We start from the raw sequence: 19,873 nt of genomic DNA, 5'->3' as shown, positions 1-19,873 counted from the left end.
AATATGCAGGCGGGGTTGCGTTGCATTCCAGAAGACAGCCGCAATCTTGACTCCCCTCCCGCACTAAAGATTGTAGTGCACTGTCGAACAGACTTGTAATCATAATCATACAGGTAACATTTTGTACTACATTAGGGAATGTCGTAAACACGCATAAACCAACACGCCATAACCATAACCGCTATGAAAACATTTTGACACTGATATGCCCGTTAAACCCTTTGCCTTGACCGGAAACGCCCACACCGAAACCGAAAGAGTACACCTTGCAGTTCTCACTATTGCCTCGAATCGCAACTTCAAGGCCTAAGAAAGTGCCATGGCGTGCAAGTCGAAAACGTCGTTCCTCCAACCACCCTCATCCCAGTCATCGATACGTTCTGTCGCACGACGGCCCTCCTCTTCCCAGAGCTTGACAACACTACCAGGTGCGTACTTGCCGGCGAAGACACCCTTGCCAGGCGCCTCGACACCAACCCTCGTGTAGACATCCGGATCATCAGCAGGTGTAAGACGAGTGATGACAGCCTTGACGAACGTCTTGAGATCATCTGGGTCGGAGATCCTAGTGGCTCGGAGCCTCTCGCGGGCGAAGATCAACTCGCGGTTGGCAGCATGAATACCATCGGCGATACCCTGAGCCATTTGCCTCTCCATGACCTTGCGGACGATAGGGCGCAGGAGTGGCTTGAACAACCAGCCAAGAATGCTGAATTTGGACTTGCGTAGCTTGTATGTGAGCTTGTGAATATGGACACGCACAGCCTTGAGGGTGAGAATTTGTTCCAGTTTCTCCTTGCCGACTTCGACGTCGAGATGGATGTCGATACCGCGCTCGTCGAGCTGGAACGATGCAATACCCTCGTCGGCGAGACGGAGAAGACCAGAATGTGCGCGAAGGAGGAAGCCGACCTCATCGGCACGGAAGGAGAGACCGTCGATCTTGATGGTGAATTTGGAGGTTGCCTTTGATGCAACACGGAAGCGGGCTTTGCGGAGTTCGAAATCGTTGTATGTCTCTACCTTGAAGCGGAAGGGTAAGAAGGAGGTGTGATTGACGGTCTTTCCGGGTTCGATGATCAAGTTCTCCAAGAGCATGTCGATCTCGGGTGTAGAGACCTCAAGGCGAGGAATGGGAATATATTGGATAGCCTGCACTGCCAGAGGGACGAATACGTTGATGGCGTCTTGAACCAGCTCGCTGTTGGTGTATGAGTGCGCAGGCGACAAGATGTTCCAGATCCTCATGGTAGTCTTGATCATCTTCGCGATATCCTCATCTTGAGTAGCAGCCATGAATGTTCGCTGGGCCTGCTCGAAGAACACATCGACATCCTGGCGGAGCGATGATTCGCTTCCCACACCCTTGGCCTTCTTTCGAAGCTCTTGGAACTTCTCATCGACGTGGTCGAAAAAGTCGGGGTCAGTAAGCAGCTTCTGGAGGGAGTTGCCAATGTCGGTCAGTAGGTCCTCGGATTCAGGATCCTTGCGGGAGTGTTCCAAGACCTTGTGGAAGGCGTCCTCGAGCTTGTTCCATTCTTGCTTGTCTCCAAAGGAGCTCAGGAAAGTCCAGAAGTTCTTGACAGCCTTCTCCATCGCTGGGTTGGGGTCGATGTCGGCTTCAAGCGTACCCATGGCGTCTTCGACTGTGCGAGAGTATGCCAAGGCATAGCGCTTGAGTAGCTGTGCCAGTACCGAGACGGAGTCGTTGTAGTCTCTCTTCTGCCTCAGATTGGTAACCGTCTTCTTCAGGCGGAACAAAAGTGATTCGCCCTCATCGCCCTGTAGCTTCTCTGCCAGGCTGACGTCTGCCCTCTTAGCAACCTTGGCTACACCGTTTCCAACGACCTGGGCTACGTCGGTGATCTCGCTACTCAGCTCTTCAGCCGAAGGGGCAGGACCCTCATCCGCACCCGGTTCTTTGAGTGCCTTGTATTCCGCTGGCGAGGGCTCGACCTTCTTTGCAGCCTTCTTCGCCACATTTGACAGTGTGAATGCCGTGTCTCTGAAGACTTCGCGGCCGACTGTGTTGAGATCGGAGAGGAAGATGCGGAAGTCTGAGTTCGTGAGAAGCAAAGACCCAACAGTCTGGAGGCTCTGATATGCTATTGACGCGTTAGTGGAGGACGATTGGGTACATCTACGCGCACGCACCTGCAGTAGCATCTGCCTTCGCCTTTGACCTTGTTGTCCGTCTCGCGATATCTTCCACGTCAACAGCGATCCTGGACTTGGAAAGGTACCAGAGGAAGTCCTGGATCTGGTCTTCGCTGTTCTTGTGGTTCATCGTGTCGATGAATTGATGCAGCCATTGTTTCGTGAACTTGACTAGCAGACGACCTGAATCGCTCAAATCTGGGTTTTCCGGGTTCAGGATGTCCGCAGATAGCAAACTACGGAGGTTGATGATGAGTTGTTCATTCGAGGGCATGAAACCCATGGAAAGCGCCCTCCACATCTGGTACGAGTGGAGCTTCTGGTGCACCTCTTGCTGCAGCGTTGTATCATCGCGATACTGTTATTTGCTGTGAGCGGGCGTCGTGGTGGATAAATGAGCAGACATACCTGAGGCAACAACGGTTGTTGGTCGTCGCGTTTGCGAGACCCGAAACATGATGAGAGCGACATTGCGATGATTCGTATCACTATTTCGCTGAGTTGAGAGCAATTGGGGTTGGTAAGACGCGAAGAGAGCTTTGCGAGAGCTCACACTGAAGCTGTCCAAGGTTCCAGGCTCCAGTTCACGCGTTGGTCAGGATGACGAGGGAAGCTAGCGCTTTGACGTCATGCCGGGGATCGACGAGCGGCTCCACATATGCGCGCCAAGACTGTATGGCCGGGTGTCATTCCCCGACCTATGGTTCGCGCATCAATCTCGAAGCACGTGGTCTTTATGAACTCGTGTTGCTTGCATCTACACTGACTCCATCAGCACTTGACATGTCAATTCATTGTGAATAGGTTCTTACTCTGGTAGTGTTTTGGTCGAAAGTTGCAAGGTGCCGAGGTGAGTCACTTCCCAGCTCTAGTACACGTAGTCCAGAGAATCTTGGAAAGTAACAAAGGCAGTCGTCAAAAGCCTCTTGAGCCGGATGGAAAACACTCCGCGCAGTGTACTTGCCTGTCTTGATGACGGCTCGGGGACTCAAGTTATCGTGAACAGGTTATCGACACTGGACACGACCTTGGAAGTCTATCACAGCCCCGCGGACGTCGCTCCGGATGTCATCGCGTCATACCAGGTGCCTCTGACACCAGCTGATTAAGAACCTCAGTATTTGACTAAGGATTTAAGACGATACAACCAGGTTTCCGGAGCAAGTTCACATGTACTACTTGGTGGTATCATTGCTTGCCAACGCCGATTTTGATACTGTCACCACTGAACTCTTACCACTTCACCAAGTATCTGCTCTTCCTGGATGCGCCTGTTGTAGAAGATCTGTTCAGGACGCTGTCAGCCATGGATGTAATCGTCGGTCGAAAACCGATGTCGATATTGTTGTGCGCAAACTGCTTCACTGCCATGGTCGTAGGTTTCTAGGTCCATTGATCCTCAAGGATGTAACGAATACCGACTCCGACTCCGACTCGACGTTATAGACTGAAAATGCCATAGACTACAGCCCATGCTAGTCTGCTCGGACCACAAGGCTTCATGCAAGCGGTGGGCCTCCAGATCTAAGATGTACTATTTTCTGACTCGCCCGCCAAGGCGTCAAAGGACGGTGAGACTTGACAGCTGCATGACAGTGGCAGCTTTGCGGTAAGGAGATGCAATCGATTGATAATAGTGACATGTTCAATGGTTGATGTTTGCGAAGCTGCCAGCATCCGCGGGGGCTTGAATGTGGGAGTCGGAGGTGGGTAATCGCACGCAATAGAGTTCATACTCGCCCGTAACCACCCGTGGTGCTGTGGGTTGTGGAGTCGCGTGCCCCAATTCTCGGAAGATGGAAGGAACTGGGCGCGCGAAACCCTAGGCGGCTGCCTTACCCAAGCCATCAAGCTTTCCCCACACCACGCGGGTGATCCACCAGCCACTGTAGTCGCATCTGCAGCTGCAGGCATACACTTTTGGACTTCCGATATATCGCAAAAAGATCAAACATGCAGTGAATCAGATCTCGTACAGCAACACCGGACCGGATCTCACGGGTAGACTGGGAGTTATTTTTTTTGAATGGCCCAACTCCGCCTGTCACAGGCATGGGGCGAAAGCAATCGGATGTTGCATGCGCTTCCCCCCTGGCACCATGCCACCAACGGTCCGTTAGCGAACAGTCAGGGGTGCATATTCTGCGTAAAAAAAGTTGCGCCCAGCGGCTCCGTCTGCGGTACAAAGACACACCGCTCATACTGATTAGCAATTCGTCGGGTCGCGGTGTACCTCGATGGAGCCGGTGCGGACCCGCGAGTGCAGACGGTGTTGGTATCTGGCTAATGTCCATCCGTCGCACTATTGACCTGAGTAACGCAAAGCCCATCCAAGGTACCCTACCCTTCCTGTGGCGAAAAGACACGAGACAACTCCCGTAAGATCAACACGATTATTAATTAAGCACGCTGTTGCAACGCGGCGTTGCGCATTGACTGCGGAAATAAAATAAAATGCCTCGATGCCTGACCTCGCAACGAGACATGTGTTGGGCTATGGGCATGCGGTCAGTCGTTGAACAAAAGAAAACAACGGTATGGTAGAGACAAATGCCGTTACTGCCACGCGTTCGGGCTACTTTCCGGCTAGGTCTACAGTACCGGCAAAAGCAAGTCTGCACAGAAACGGACAAAGATTGAAGCCCATGGAAGAATCCTACGGCATTCCGTCAAGGCAATGCGTGCTCCGATTGCTCCCGAATGATATGCACGTCCAGTCATGACCCCTGCTACCCGGTGGCTGTGGCTGTGACACGACGAGGATGGCATGCCCCGGACTTTAGCAAAAAAATTATTGAACATTGACCTGAACGTGCTGTGTAAATGGCATGGGAGTATGGAAAGATTGGCATGATAAACATGTAGTAGTCTTGCTGTGTGGTGGAGTTTGCAGTCGCCAAGACAGTTTACTTGGGGAAGGGACTCGCGTAAAAGTCACCAACGGGCTGGTCCATGCTTTCTTTACAGGCACACTTTGACGGCGAGAACGGATCTCCTCACAGAGTGACTGTTGCGGAACCTAGACCCATCCGATAGGCTAACTATTATGTAGCCCCCCATCCTCCGCGCCCCGAGCGGGCTGTCTCCCTAATTCCTTTTCAATTGCCGACGCGTCGTTTCAGCTCATTTCAATGCAGCGATTCAGGACGCTTATAAAAGTTACGGCTCCCGCCCAAGGCCTCCGTTCTTCAATCCAAAAACCTCCCTTCGTTCGTTATATGGCCACTGTAGCAAACGACAACATGCCTTCCGCCGTTAAACCCAGCTTAGCCCGCCAATTGAGCACCACTTCCGGTGACTACGACCTGTCATACACCCCCGATGTCCGCAAGACTCTGGGCACATACGGCCTCACTCCCCCAGCCGTTGAGAGTTACGACATCCAGAGCGAGCGATGTAAGTAATCATAGTGCATTTGAGTAACTTTTCATTGACGTTTTATAGGCCTCAGACTCCTTGCCATGAAGCAGGCGCCCATTGAGAAGTTCCAATACCTTGTCCACCTCAAGGCCACCAACCCACATCTTTTCTACCGTCTCCTCGGAGAGAACATCAAGGTATGTTGTACCATTACAATGCCTCCAGACAAAGTCCTAACATATCCAGGAACTCACCCCTCTCATCTACACCCCCACCGTCGGTGAAGCCTGCGTACGATGGCACGAAATCTGGACACAACCCGAGGGCATGTACCTCTCATGGAGCGACCGAGGCAATCTTCGCAAGATTCTCGACAACTGGCCACACCAGGTCGACATCACGGTCCTCACAGACGGATCCCGTATCCTGGGTCTTGGTGACCTTGGTGTGAATGGTATGGGTATTCCTGTCGGAAAGCTCGCCCTATACACTGCCTGCGCTGGTATCAAGCCTGACAGCACCCTGCCTCTGACTCTGGACCTCGGAACTAGCAACAAGGCTCTCCGTGAAGACCCCCTCTACATGGGCTCCAGGATGCCCAAGGTTACTCCTGAGCAGGAGAAGGAGTTCCTCGACGAGCTCATGGCTGCTCTTACCGACAAGTGGCCCAGGTACGTACTATGCATTCATATCTTATTCGGAATACTGACCGTGTGACAGCATCGTTATCCAATTCGAGGACTTCAAGAACCCTTTCCCCGCCTTGGAACGCTACCAAGACCAGTACGCCATGTTCAACGATGACGTCCAGGGAACTGGTGCCGTTATTGTTGGTGGATTTATCAACGCTGTCAGGGCGTCTGGCGTCCCCGCAAAGGACCACAAGGCTATCTTCCTCGGTGCCGGTAGTGCTGGTGTTGGTGTTGCCAAGCAGATTGTTGAGTACTTCATGAAGGAGGGCCTGACTGAGGAGGAAGCCCGCCGCAAGTTCTGGTTCGTCGACTCAAACGGTCTCGTCACCCTCGACCGTGGTGACAAGCTCGCTGAGCACAAGGTCTTCTTCGCTCGTGACGACAACAACGGTCGTCAGTACCAGTCACTCAGCCGCCTCATCGACTACGTACAGCCCACCATCCTCATGGGTCTGTCGACTATCGGCGGTGCCTTCAACAAGGACATCCTGGAGAAGATGGCCAAGCTCAACAACCACCCCATCATCTTCCCTCTCTCCAACCCTTCCAGCAAATCCGAGTGCACATTCGAGGAGGCCGTCACCGCCACCGAGGGACGCTGCCTCTTCGCTTCCGGGTCTCCTTTCCCCTCAATGGAGTTTGACGGCAAGATGCTCACCCCCGGCCAAGGAAACAACATGTATGTCTTCCCTGGTATCGGACTCGGTGCCATTATTTCCAAGGCTGTATCCGTCACACAAGACATGATCTACGCCTCCGCAGAGTCACTGTCGACTTCATTGAACAAGCAAGAAGTCGCCGACGGCTGGCTGTATCCCGACATCCGCCGTATCCGCGAGGTCTCTGTCATCGTGACCCGTGGTGTTATCCGTGCGGCTCAGAAGAACGGTGTTGACCGTGCTACTGAGCTACGCGGCCTCACTGATGAGCAACTCGATGACTACATCAAGAAGAACATGTACGACCCTTACACTGAGCCCAAGTACTTCGACAAGAAGGTGTCTCAACTCGTGAGCGAGAAGTTGAACGGCACCACCGTCGGCGTCACTGAAGTCATCAACGGCGTTGCTCACTTGTAGATGCTTTTCACTTCTTCGACATGTTTTTGGCGTCAGTCTTAATTGCTGAGGTTGTTCTTCCCTTCTTGTCTCGGTAACGGCCTCATCTAGACTGGGCATTGGGTCACACAAAATTTTCCTTTTCTTCGTGGGATGGCTGGATGGATATTCGATACCCTACTACACTTCATCGGAGCTCTTCTCACGACACACACACGTAGTACACATAGATACCTCCGACCTAATTGCTGCTGAGGAGCGCACTGTGGGATGGGAATGCAATATGTTATGGACAATATTCAGTATCGTTTTCTGACCCATTGAATGTGATTGTGTTTTCACACGTAACTGCAACACTATCAAGTCCATATCCCCAACAACAGAACTTGTTGAGAACAAGCTTACCGGCATTAGATACCTCCACCTACCATACAATAGACGTCCGATGCGGACCCCCTCATTTCCCGACATATGATAAGCTATCAGCATTCTCACACAAGTACAGTAAGACAATCAGCATACGATAGGCACCTATCTCATATACCCCTCCAACAGACTTTTGCAGACTATTACCTGTCGTGTCGTTATCAGTAGATCCTCCTCAAACTAGGCACAGACCCATACCAGCCACAATGCCCACGCCCAGCCCTCCCATCCACGGGAAAGCCCGCTGCTACCCCGGACCCACTCTCACCGGGCTCAACAGTTTGGGTGGTATATGCGACATGGTCGGAGCGCACGAATCGGATGGATCGACGGGTAGGGCTGCAGTTGGTTCGTAGGTCTGTGTCCCATGGGCTGTGTCTGATTGCCTGTTTTGGGTAAGTAGTGCTTTTTTTCATTTTTGGGGTTCTGGTGTGATATCAGGATATTATTTGCATGCCTGCTTCGACATACTTTTATCTAGTGGGATTTGCTATGAGTCATTCTTTCTTACAAGGCATCGACTTGTTTGTTATGCAGTACTAGTGGTTGGTTGGCTATGTATTTCTCAATTTTCCATTTCGTTGAGTATGTATTCGATGCTCATGGGTCATGGAGGCTCAAGATAAAGCTGGCCAAGATCCACGGAATGCTCCAAGCATGTCGTGAACCCAATCCGAACGCTAGAAGCTGATATGCGCTGCAGAACTCCCATGATGATCTCTTCCATACGCATGCATTCGGTGCCACAATGCTGGTTTCCCGAGAATCTCAGATCAGCTCAGCCTCCTCCAGGATGTCATACTCATCTTCATCCTCTCCCTTGATTTCAGACTTGATATCCAAGTCATCCTGGTCATTTTCAACCTCTGGAGTAGGTGACTTCTTTTTGGGACGACCACGGCCCTTCTTAGGGGTGATCTCGCCAGTGTTGCCCTCGTCGTCAGTCTTAGCCTTGCGCTTGCGCGGCGTAGCAGCCTTCTTAGGTATATTCAGGGAGATGGGTACACCAGCCTCCATGGCCTCCCACTCTGGCTTCAGCGAGTTCTTGAGCGCGTTCAGCTTTTGCTTGAAGCCGCTGGCGTTGCGACCGGGTGGGTAGCAGCCCTCCTGTGGTACGTTAGTATGGGATGATTCTCGTAGCATGGAGGTAGGTAGAGGTAAGGCAGAAGACTTACGTTGTAGTTGAAGACGGAGCCGCTTTTGTTGATGAGGTAGAGGACACTGACGAGCTGGTTATTGTCAGTATCGCGAAAATAGTAGACCAATGTTTGATACTCACCAGTTCGCGATCGCTCCATCCGCCTTTGGAGATCTTGGAGTCGTCGGTCATGGTGGATGGTGTAGTATTTGGCTGATTAAGTAGTCGGTAGTGCAATGAGAGTGTGGAAGAACAAGTGGACTGAGGTGGTTGGGATGTGGAAGATGCAAGGAGGTGAGGGTCAAATTAATGTTTATGCTCAAGGTGAGAGAATCACAAAGTGGGCTCGACCATAAGCTCACCGTGAGTTCTCTAAGGGTGAAGATGGCACGTAGTTCATCGTGTAAAGTTAATGATGCATGGTGAAGGTGGGTACCAGTTGCTCACTGCAACACAATAGCCACATCCTGGAAAGCAGATGACACACCAACCGAAACATGTTATGCTGAAAGTAGAAAGTGACCTTGAACATACATCGTCGACGTACTTGACAAGCGAAGAACCAAGAGTCAAGAAACGCGCAGCTCATCGATAATGCTGCATTTAGCATTCCCACATTCCTGGTCTGACGTGCCTCATATGTACATATTCTTACTCACCTTCATCATTCAAATCCCTCACCCACCATCCACCACCACAACGCTACCACACATAAAAAAACTTACTCAACCCATGTCTTCCCATCTCCTTACTACCTCATACCATACACCTCGCATCTCTCACACATCAACCTCTTGCCGCTACATTTGACTTGCATTCAACAAATAGCAATTAACACAACATCCAACAACACACCAATTAATCAATCATGTCAGACAATGAGGGCACTACAACCAGCAATGGCAAGGGCTGGACTGACCGTCAGCGTGTACGTCCCTCGTTCCATCTCACATACATACCTTCTTCTGATTCATCGCTGATTAAAGACACATAGCTCGCGTACTACTTCAGCCTCGTCGAGCACTCCAACGTTAAGCTTGACTATGCGGTACGTCTCCTCCTTTATTTATTTATATATATTTCTTTTTTCTTTCCATCTTCCTATCCTCCCCCTCCTTGCACCCACTCCCCTATCCATTCCTATTAACCCCCACAGAACCCCCCTCGCCCCAATGGAAAATCTGTCGGCGCTTGTCAAATCATGGTTCACCGCCTCAAAGGCACCTTGAAGACTGAACTCGCAGCGCTCCGTGGTGTCGGCGAGGCGGATGTGACTGGTACACCGAAGAAGACTCCCACACCACGAAAGCGCAAGGCCAAGGGTGATGCTGAGGGAGAGGTTGCAGCTACGCCTACTAAGCGTGGCCGTAAGAAGAAGGAAGTTGAGGAGGGGGTTGTTGAAAAGCTTGTCGATGATGATGATGATGCGGAGGAGGAGATTGTTGTTAAGCCTGAGCCCAAGGAGGAGGATGTTGGGTATGAGGAGTGAGTGCACAAGATCTACCGTGCTAGACATATCTGGAGCGCATGGAGAACATCTCGAGCTTTATGCGGGCTGACTTCCCTCGACGTTAATGACGCGGAGCTATTCTGTCTGACATGGATGCGGTTTAGTCAGCATTCACGAACGACATATGCTCTTCTTTCAGGCAGCATGAAGAAAATGGGATAACGATGTACAAATGACAAGATTCATAAACATTGAGGAAAACACAATGAAAACTTCGAATGGGTATCTAAACTATTCTCTCAAACTTGCAACTCTATCAGTCGTAAACAATCATGATATGAGCACCCTCGTTCAACACTCCACACACCATGCAACCATATATGCAAGAACAACATCATCATCGACCTATCCCTCCATCACCGCGTATAATCGGGTTTCGTCGCCTTATTGACAATGGGTGGCGGACCATCTGTATCAGGATACGGCAACGGCGCCCCAGGCGGGGGTCTTGAGAAGGCAGAGCCAGCAGGTGGTGAGGTGCGTGTACCCGAAAGAGGTGGTGGCGGTCCATATCCATCCTGCAGCGGTGTCTTGGGCGGTCTTGGGGGCCCATTAGATAACCTATCGTCCCAGGATGTCGCGGAACTCATCCAAGACACCGGACGACCCGCTTGAAATTGCTCATCCGAGCGCCGTCCTGGAGACACCAGTTCGCCTGAGTGACGGGGCGGGAGATCGGAGAAGCCATCTGTACTCGCTGACTGCGGGTATTCGTCCGAAGACACGACGAGGAATTTGTCGTTGTCTGAGGGACGGCGCTGATCCGGTAGGGGGCGGAAGGCGGGATGGATGTTAGTGTAGTATTCCGGTGCAAGTTCCTCCGCTGGGAGTTCAACGGCCATGGGCGCTGGGTCGGGGACGTTAGGGAGGGGTTTGTTGGGTGCTTGGGCACCCGGTGAAAACGGGGATTCGCCCTTTGCAGCGCGCTCCCAGCGTACTTTTGCGAAGTGGATTCTTGCGATTTTTGCGGCCGAGTCGAGGGTCATGCCTTGTACGCTTTTTTCAGCGAGGTACATGCGCGTGTTTGTGCTGATTTCGGCGAGGGCGTTCCATTCGTTCATTCCGAATTCTCCTACACCGACGTTGACGTTTAGACGGTAGTAGTTCTCCGGGTTTACGTGGCGTTTGGCGAGGTGGTCTTTCATCTCCTTATGTGTCTTCTCGCAATCTTCAATCTTTTGGATCAGCTTCCTTCTCGCTTCCGCAAAGTCCCCGATACCGCCTGAGACGAAACCTTCCCACCACAGATGTTGTTGGGCGTTTGTGCCTTCTGGTCGCTTTCCCGTTCCTATGCTCATGAAGACGCCAACTTCGCGTCCAGGCCATTCGTTGCAAACAGCTTCGTCGAGAGCCATAGGGGCTGGGTTATATTTGCCGCAACCCTCATCGAGGAAGACGGATTGGCCGATCTGGATGGGCTTGAACGCTAAGGCAGTTGCGGATGTCGCTCGACCGGCTTGCCATATCGTAGCGTTGGGTTCGATGGCGGGTTCTTTGCGTGAGTCGTAGGAGCGAAGGAGAATCTGGCCGGTGCCGGATTTTCTTGTGCCTTTGTAAACGGCTGTGACGGCGCTGTACCAAGTTAGTAATAGGAGTGTTAGTCACATGCGTCTACTCACGTTTTGGTGCGCTCTTCTCGGTTATCGTATAGCAGGGCGTGAGGGTTCCCCCACTTCATGGCGGCTATGCGCATGTTTACGGGCGTCATGCCAATCTGGCTGTAGTTGCTGGCATTACTAGCACTTCTTTGCATACGGCCCGAAATAGCACTGCCAGGGGTCATGGGTGGTGCATCCTGCCCGTTGTGGTTGTCGTTGCCCTCGTCGTCGTAGATGGTGTGTTCGCGCACGCATTGCATGATGGCCTCCTCCAGCTTCGACGCCTTGAATAATGTGGATCGATATGGTATGCCGGCAAACGTCTTGTCAGTCTCAAAGACTCTCCTTGTCATGCGCACGTAGACGTCTTTGCACGTTTCCACGTCCATTCTCAGCCTGCCCAGCATGATAGCAATCAGACCTCCAGTGCCGGTTCCCACGATGAGATCGAAGTGTTCACATGGTTTCGGAACTTCGTGCCGTTTGGGCGCTCGGCCTTCAGTTTCGACAAAAGTTCGGTGCATCAATTCCTGGAGGATTATCAGCATGGAGTACCCCCGCACGCCTCCGCCGTCTGTCACATGGATTAGCAACTGCCATACTGGAGCCTCAAATCACCGACATACCTAGCGACAGAATGCGCAGCGGCGGGCCTTTTGTCGTATCTTTCCGGCGCACTCCGTTGAGTGCCATTTTCGACATACTAATGCGCTGGGTGTGAAGAGATGTCGTAATGTTCTGCCTGGTAAGGCGCGTATACGTGTTCGCTGCGTTGTGTGAATAGAGTCAGGCCGGAGGATCCGTTTATGCCTGAGTCCTCAGGTTGTCGTCTGGCGTAGGCTGATTGCGCGGCTGAAGAATTTCCTGAATCCGTCGTGTTCGTCGTGTACTAAGCAGTAAAGCGTGGCTGAGTGAGATTCCAAGCCTGCCTGGGCGCGCGCGCTCGAAAGCGCTCAAAAATGGTGTCGTGAGGTCGACTGCTAGGTTAGGAGCAGGAGGCGTAGGGTACAGTCACAGGAAGACACAGGTGACGGGTTGGGTTCACGTGGGAGAGTTAAGAAGATTCTTGACTCTTGTCAGTCCTGGACAGCAGCCCAGTTGGTTCACAGCGTCGTCACTCGTCATTCGCCAAGCGCAGCATGGGCCGAACTGCACCGCCACCTCGGCTCCGCTCTTCAGCCCATTAAAACTTGGTTCATCCTGGCATGGCGACGCTGTCAGAGCCCAAAGATCTTCCGTCTCTACCGGTTTTACGACAAAAGATCTTCATGCCCTTGCAGCGGCAATGCCATGGCCCGCTTTGCTAGATGGAACTCCCCTCCACCACTACCACGCGAACCCATGACTATCCAATCGCGAACTCCTCCGGCTCTGCTTCGGATGGTCACACTTCCATGATACGTCGCCTTGTCCGGTCGAATAGCGATGCGAACTGGATTTTGATCGAGATGAAAGAAAATGCCTCGTGTCGTCGTGATCGGTCTATCTACCTCCATCTTTCGCTGACAAAATTCGCCGAGACGTCGCAACACCAACCCTGTGCATCGAGTGTACTGTGGACCTACATACTCACATATCATGATATCGTACGATACGTTCCAGGTAGGTGTTTCCTGGATTTCCACGTGATGTCGAAGAGAGCCCAATGCCAAGATACCTATACAAGATCTTTGCGCTACGAAGATACGTTTATTATAGCAGAAGCAAGTTCAAAGAGAGAACAGAGAAATTTGGTTACGTGACCTAGACAGATAAGAAGCAGATCTTCGGTCGCTATGACGTTAAAGTTAGCATAGAGTGAATATGGAACGCGAGAGTATACGCGTTTGCGAGAAGAGTTCGGCCCGGCTGTGGGACAGAAGAGCTGTTTTGCTGATATTAAGGTGAAGGTGAGTTTTCAATACCAATTGCAAAGAGGTGCTGGATCAGGACCATCAACATCAAATCTAGCCCATATAACTGCTCAAGCTTAATTCCCAAAGACTCAAAGACTATTGCACGTCCGACACGACTCTACAACAATATGCCTACCATGAGAGTAAAGTACTACTTACCTGCATGGAAGTCCGCTCGCCTTTGCACCGACCAGTCAAGAGACGACTCATACCACTCCTTCCGCGCTGCCGAACAAGTTCGTTATTTACTTCGTGGCAAAGGCTTCAAACACCTTTCCATCAATGTAACCGAGGCAATACGCAACGCATGTATGTGGCGCGATCACAATGGCCAATCTGTGTTTCTAGCGCATCTACAGGCCAAGAATCTGAGCTACTTTCCTGTCATTCCTTGGAACGCTCGGATACCCATTATCACGGGGAGCTATTACTGGAATGATTAGGATATTCCACAATCAGAGCAGTGGATCGGCAACAAGTGCCTGAAGGACTGGATGGAGCACGGCATCTAAAGAGAGACTTGTACCTACAAGGGGGCTCTTCCTTGACAAGGTTGTCAAATGTACCCTAAGCAAAGGCACACATAGTCTTCATCTTCTTGAAATATTGACAGAAGATACGGTAAACACCTTTGGGGTAGGTTTTGCTCCAAGTCTAATGCGCCACAAGTCCTTGCTACCCCTAATGTCCTCATTTAGTGACATGATACACAAACAATTCCATAGACAAGACGCCCAAATACATCACATCACATACCAAACCCATCAAACCCGCTACTTCTTCCCTGGCACATCAACCAACCCCCTACTCTCCTTGATCCTCCACTGAATCGCCTTCGCAAGCTGATACAGCACCTCCAACGTCGGCATACTAACCCCAGCATCCTTCCCCGCCCTCAACGGCTCCCCCAACAAATTCTCAATCTCAAGAAAGTTTCCCTTCTCCAAATCCTGCTGCATACTCGGCTTCAACCAACTCTCCAACGGATCAACATGAATCGTCTCCTCCACCACCCCACCGTCCAACTCAACGCCACATACTGCCTTCGCCGCAGCAACAATTTCCCTCATAGCCGGTCTGACAAGGCCATCCAGTGCCCCGTCCGCCAGTCTTAGTCTCCCATCGTCGAGTCCCGTGATGGCGCAGATCGGGTTCAGACAAGCGTTGAAGACGAGTTTCTTCCACCGGTCGTGCAAAACATTGGGCGAATACTGGCATTTTGTTTTCCCGCCCGCGCCGTACATGTGCACGAATTCCTCGGCTCGTCGTTCCGGTACAGCAGGATTAATATTGGACGTCGGAAACGCGCCAATCAACAGTTTATCCCCTTCATCCTGCACAATCCTCCCTGGTGAGGGTTCGGCGCTGCCTATCATGGATATGCCACTGAGAATGGGAATGTTGGGATGGGGACGCAGGAAAGGTTTTTCGATATTAAGACCGTTTTGTAACAGGATTAACGTTGTTTTGGGGCTGTTGCTGCCCGTGGGGAGGGCGGGCGTAATTAGGTCGACGGCTGTCGGGGGGATGTCCGGGATGTTCTTTGTGCAGAGGAGGACATAATCATAAGGTTCAATCCCCTCCTCAGACAAATTGGGGATCGTGTTGCGAACTTGAGATGTACATGTCAGCGACGTGTGATATATATTGCTTGGAATTACAAGTTGGCAGCTGAGAGAGGTTAAGGCTTACCGACGCTAGGTCTCCATTCTTTCAGACTTCCATGGTCGCAGCTTTCGATCGTGTAGCCGTTTTCTTTGACAACGCTGTAGTTGGATCGTAGTACAAGTGTTACTGTTGCGAGACCGCCGACTTCGAGGTTGACGGCTGCGATTGCACCGACGGCGCCACCACCAACGATTAGCACACTTTTCTTGTTGTCAGCCATTGTGTAGGATTAGCTCAAGAGGATGGGAACTCACGTTACATATAGAAGTGGCGTCTATGGCGTTGACGCGATAGGGCGCGACGCGTTAGTGGGGTGGAGGGGCAACTACAACTTGGAACATGACTCCGTCACCATCGAGCCGCGCCTGATACCTGCTATATCGGGAAGTCATCACTTGGCATATAGTCATACCATCACATTGATCGACAACACATGTTTTGCGGTCCCTTCAATCGAGCTCCATTTGATGCATATATAGGTTACAGTCCGTAAATTCGTGGCTGGTGACCTTTTGTCGCCAAATCTTCCGCCTCACACGCCTTCATTCTTATCGCACTGATGGTTGATGCATTGCTTGAGTCGAAGGTAGAGCCGTCCATTCCATCCGCCCGAAGACTACGCCGAGAGCCCAGCAAAAGAGAGAGAAAGAAGATGCACGCTTAGAAGACGAGAGCGGCACCCTTGGTCTTCTTGTCACCACCAAGCTCGAAGTGCTTGCATCGCTTGAGAGCGAGCTAGAGGAATGTTAGTAGATACGAGGTGGAAGATAGTGAGTGAAGCCCACCTGTGCCTTGGTCTTGCACTGTGTGCACTCTAGACGGAGAACGACCTTCTTGGTAGTCTTCGCACGCTGTATGGATGTTAGTGTCCGCCTCTTGATTTCGAGTGCATGCGATCATACCTTGTGGAAGACGGGCTTGGTCTGACCTCCGTAACCGGATTGCTTGCGGTCATAACGACGCTTACCCTGGGCGAACAGCGAGGCCTTTCCTGCCTTGTATTCTACACAGTCTCAGTATACGGGTGTACGAATGCGTGGGCGAGGATCACTAACGGGTGACCTTGTGCTGGGTGTGCTTCTTGCAGTCCTTGCCCTTGCAGTAGGTTCGGCGGGTCTTGGGAACGTTGACCTGAAAGGTTAAAGTCAGCATTCAAGTTTCGATGCCTTGACGATCCCCATATTGCTTTTCTAGCGACCAATGCGAGACGGGCGACCAATGTAGACGATGACGAGGGATGTCGGTGGTGCGAGGTTGCGGTCGTAGGAGTCCTTGTGAAGATAATGCAGCCATAGGTTAAGCGAACATAATCCTGCGCACTTGCAGTTTGTTCGTAATGCGCTGCAACATGAGAGAGCGCATAAAGGTGTGCTTGTTGAGTCGCCACTGCTTCAACTCCAAGAATCGCTTCTCTCCCCTCGCACCAGCAACACTCTGTAAGAGACATTGTCCATTCCAGCCCTCTCAGCATCATGTGCCTCCCGCCGCATCTCGTTCTCCTGGTGAGGTATCGTCATGTACAATATCGTGGAGTCCGGAGGGTTCGCCTCGCCATCGTCATCGAAGATTCGTGGATTCGTTCGCTCGTCGCACATATGGTGTCCTTTGCAATATCTTTGGCATCAAAGATGTCACTCACCATTTTGACGGATTTTGCTCTGTGGTTAGTATGAGCGAAAAGTTGGCGGTGTTGCTGGAGGTGTTGTGGTCGCTGCACCGATATTGCTAGCGTTGTGTGGGCTTCGGCTAGGTTAGTAAGCCAACACCTGCGCCACACGAGCCACAGCAAAGACGCAGATGCAAGCACTTTCAATGCGTCACATAGGCAGTCATTGAATGAGTGCAAATGGTAAAAAATCATTGTGGTATCATGCGTGCCAAATAAAGTGCAGATCCCTAATTCTATCATTCCGACCCATGAACCCTTAATGGGAAGCAAACGAAAGCTGCGAGCGTGAAGACTAGTAAATCGGATGTCCCTCTTCCCACTTCTGGACCTCCTTCGTGTCCCGAGAGGCAGATGGAGGGCTGCTGCCCATGCCAAGACTAAACCTGGCATTCTCCCGCTTCTCAGGACTCCGTCCATCGTCAATTCGCTTCACAGGACCGACCCATTCCCACATGCGAGCAACGTCACCGCTAGCTGTTGTTCGGACACCTGCGCGAATGTTGCTGTTCTTTTCAACCTTCGCCTGTACCCTCGTCCACAGTTTTTGTCGTCGTTTTGCATTGAATTCAGTCCTCAAAACGTCATCTCGTAGTTGTGTCATACTAATGCCCTTCTCCGCCCCAGAGTCGTAGTAGCTCAACGCGGCTTGGTCCTGAAGTCTGTCGTACGCGTCACTTGCTAGTTGCTTTGCGCGAACTTCCATCGCCCGGTTACTAGTGTATGCGTATTTTCCATAGGAGCCAGTGGCAATAAGGAAGAGTATGGTTATAATTTGGAGAAGATGTCGTTCAAAAGATTGTCGGAGGGATCTTCGGACGCTGCAGGAGAGGGAGAGCTTGGCGAGGGAGGTGGATGCGAGACGACGTTCGCCTGTTGTTCTGTGTCCAAGGAAGAGTAACTGATTAGTACAATTCCACGTCAGATATGTTGTACAAGTGGTTCGAGGACCGGAAGGAGAGTACTTACCCATCTGTGCTTTGGACTATTTCTTCCCGCATAACCAGGTCGGGGAAGGCTCTGTCAAACAGCTCACTGAATTCCTGATCCGTCAAGCTCTTGCTCTTCTGAGATACCATCTGCTGCTTCAGATCTACTTCGCTTACTTCAGGGCTTTCCACTGGATTGCCGGTAGCGTCAGGCTCTCCACACTCGTACTGGGCCTTGTGTTGCCGTAGTATTTCTGTTGCCTTGTTCGCAATACCATTTACTTTGCGTGTCTTCTCGCTGTCTGGTTCGCAAGTAGGTGGGACAGGAACCAGGCCACCGAGAGATAGCGGATGATCCTTCATGATGAAATCAGGATCGCACCTGAGGGTCAATCCGCGGAAACACTGCGCGTGTGGCGGACAAGGCTCACATTGTGGAAGAATCTGATCTGCCCAGCTCGGTATCTCCACGCCAGCAAGTCCGGTAGCATCTCGTCCAACACCACAGAAGCCAACTTCAATCTTTTCCTGCCGCCAGACGCCTGCAAACGCGGCTGATGCTGTGAGGAAAAGAGTGCCGGCCATTGCCTTGATAGTACCGGTCTTCTTGCCTTTCTGTCTGCGTCTGCGTGGAGGCAGAATATCCAATTCTCCAGACTTTGCCCGCTCGCGCACTAGATCAAGCTGCTCTTCTGGAGTGAACTCTTCGCCGGCATCTGCAAGATCGTCCTCCTGTTGCTGCACACGCGGGTCCGCCACGTCAAATGTTCCGCGTGTAGGTACCATAATGCCCTCGTCTAGTTGTTCAGCCTTGGGCTGGAAGGTCCTTCGGCGGTGCGCGTCGCTCTTGCGCCTCTCCTGCTGAGCATATCCTGTAGTCCGCCTACGTCGATCTCGCGATATCGTATCCGGTACCACAGGAGAACTCCCGCTTTGGAAGGGGTTTTCCTGGGTAAAAGGACTGGCGGCATCATTGCGATGCCACGCTTCCGGCTCGGGCGTGGGTTCTTTCGGCGCAGGAGTGACGCTCTTGCGTGTACGTCTAGCCGCCGGTCGCTCGTCTACCTCAGGCTCAAGCGATCTGCTGTGTTTCGCAGGTATAGCCCGCGAGGGCGTCTTGGCGCGTAGTGTCGGTGCAGCTGCTTCCTCGGTCGGTTCGCGAGTTGTCCGTCGGGTTGTGCGACGTGCGGTCGCGGGCGTAGGTACTACAAGCGTCTCATCTTCGGCATCATCTGTCTCTACTGTACTCGCTGAACTGGAGGGAACATCAACGATGCCCCGCGTCGATCGTTTTGTGCGTGCCTGCGCCCTTTGAACTTGCGATTTCTGGGGGAGAACTAAGTCGACGAACATGCCAACTAGGGCTGGCTTCTTTGCGGAGGATGGGTATGTGACGCCATGTCGAAGTAGAATGCTCCTCAGTTCCGGGACCGTTATCTTGTTGGGGTCGACACCGTCTTCATAATACCAGTACTCTCCGCGCGCGTCAGCCATGCCGATGCTGTGGGAATGATTTAGCCGTGAAGTGAGGTCAAGGTTTAGCGGGATTGGCGACCCAGACAGTTGTAGGGCGGAGGTGAAACAGGCGTGGGTTGGCTCGTGTGGTCGCTGTGATGAGCGATAGGTGGAGTTGGGAAAGTCTGCGCAGCTTGTTTGTGATGTCACCGAGGCAACACCTGCAGGGTCCGTGCGCTAGGCGTCGCTGCTTTCATCTCAACTCTTTCATTCACTTCCAGTCACGGGTCTACTTCACCACATCTGATTATGGGTTACTAG

At 51.9% G+C, this 19,873-nt stretch overlaps 8 protein-coding genes across 8 annotated transcripts; 2 read left to right on the top strand and 6 right to left on the bottom strand.

The window, feature by feature from the left end:
* Window positions 1–306: 306 nt before the first annotated feature.
* Window positions 307–2,628, bottom strand: ALTATR162_LOCUS11589 (uncharacterized protein; the record flags this gene model as incomplete). Its single annotated transcript, XM_043319231.1, has 3 exons — window positions 307–2,105; window positions 2,155–2,515; window positions 2,566–2,628. 3 exons carry the CDS (start codon window positions 2,626–2,628, stop codon window positions 307–309), a joined length of 2,223 nt encoding a protein of 740 aa, XP_043175166.1.
* A 2,771-nt stretch (window positions 2,629–5,399) lies between these two features.
* ALTATR162_LOCUS11588 (uncharacterized protein) lies at window positions 5,400–7,288 on the top strand (the record flags this gene model as incomplete). The annotated part of the gene is made up of 4 exons (XM_043319230.1): window positions 5,400–5,553; window positions 5,602–5,714; window positions 5,764–6,188; window positions 6,238–7,288. The coding sequence occupies 4 exons, from the start codon at window positions 5,400–5,402 to the stop codon at window positions 7,286–7,288; spliced, it is 1,743 nt and encodes a 580-aa protein (XP_043175165.1).
* A 1,173-nt stretch (window positions 7,289–8,461) lies between these two features.
* Window positions 8,462–9,023, bottom strand: ALTATR162_LOCUS11587 (uncharacterized protein; the record flags this gene model as incomplete). The annotated part of the gene is made up of 3 exons (XM_043319229.1): window positions 8,462–8,800; window positions 8,869–8,922; window positions 8,973–9,023. The coding sequence occupies 3 exons, from the start codon at window positions 9,021–9,023 to the stop codon at window positions 8,462–8,464; spliced, it is 444 nt and encodes a 147-aa protein (XP_043175164.1).
* Window positions 9,024–9,699: 676 nt separating this feature from the next.
* Window positions 9,700–10,320, top strand: ALTATR162_LOCUS11586 (uncharacterized protein; the record flags this gene model as incomplete). The annotated part of the gene is made up of 3 exons (XM_043319228.1): window positions 9,700–9,759; window positions 9,826–9,879; window positions 9,988–10,320. 3 exons carry the CDS (start codon window positions 9,700–9,702, stop codon window positions 10,318–10,320), a joined length of 447 nt encoding a protein of 148 aa, XP_043175163.1.
* Window positions 10,321–10,697: 377 nt separating this feature from the next.
* Window positions 10,698–12,632, bottom strand: ALTATR162_LOCUS11585 (uncharacterized protein; the record flags this gene model as incomplete). The annotated part of the gene is made up of 3 exons (XM_043319227.1): window positions 10,698–11,913; window positions 11,961–12,513; window positions 12,566–12,632. 3 exons carry the CDS (start codon window positions 12,630–12,632, stop codon window positions 10,698–10,700), a joined length of 1,836 nt encoding a protein of 611 aa, XP_043175162.1.
* A 1,975-nt stretch (window positions 12,633–14,607) lies between these two features.
* Window positions 14,608–15,722, bottom strand: ALTATR162_LOCUS11584 (uncharacterized protein; the record flags this gene model as incomplete). Its single annotated transcript, XM_043319226.1, has 2 exons — window positions 14,608–15,446; window positions 15,527–15,722. The coding sequence occupies 2 exons, from the start codon at window positions 15,720–15,722 to the stop codon at window positions 14,608–14,610; spliced, it is 1,035 nt and encodes a 344-aa protein (XP_043175161.1).
* Window positions 15,723–16,162: 440 nt separating this feature from the next.
* ALTATR162_LOCUS11583 (uncharacterized protein) lies at window positions 16,163–17,144 on the bottom strand (the record flags this gene model as incomplete). Its single annotated transcript, XM_043319225.1, has 5 exons — window positions 16,163–16,237; window positions 16,288–16,353; window positions 16,405–16,505; window positions 16,558–16,633; window positions 17,142–17,144. 5 exons carry the CDS (start codon window positions 17,142–17,144, stop codon window positions 16,163–16,165), a joined length of 321 nt encoding a protein of 106 aa, XP_043175160.1.
* Window positions 17,145–17,463: 319 nt separating this feature from the next.
* On the bottom strand, window positions 17,464–19,591 carry ALTATR162_LOCUS11582 (uncharacterized protein; the record flags this gene model as incomplete). The annotated part of the gene is made up of 2 exons (XM_043319224.1): window positions 17,464–18,049; window positions 18,138–19,591. The coding sequence occupies 2 exons, from the start codon at window positions 19,589–19,591 to the stop codon at window positions 17,464–17,466; spliced, it is 2,040 nt and encodes a 679-aa protein (XP_043175159.1).
* Window positions 19,592–19,873: the final 282 nt, after the last annotated feature.

The sequence above is a fragment of the Alternaria atra genome (assembly GCF_907166805.1).
Source record: "Alternaria atra isolate CS162 genome assembly, contig: 35, whole genome shotgun sequence".
Classification (NCBI taxonomy): domain Eukaryota; kingdom Fungi; phylum Ascomycota; class Dothideomycetes; order Pleosporales; family Pleosporaceae; genus Alternaria; species Alternaria atra.
This window is presented reverse-complemented; position numbering and strand designations above follow the sequence as displayed.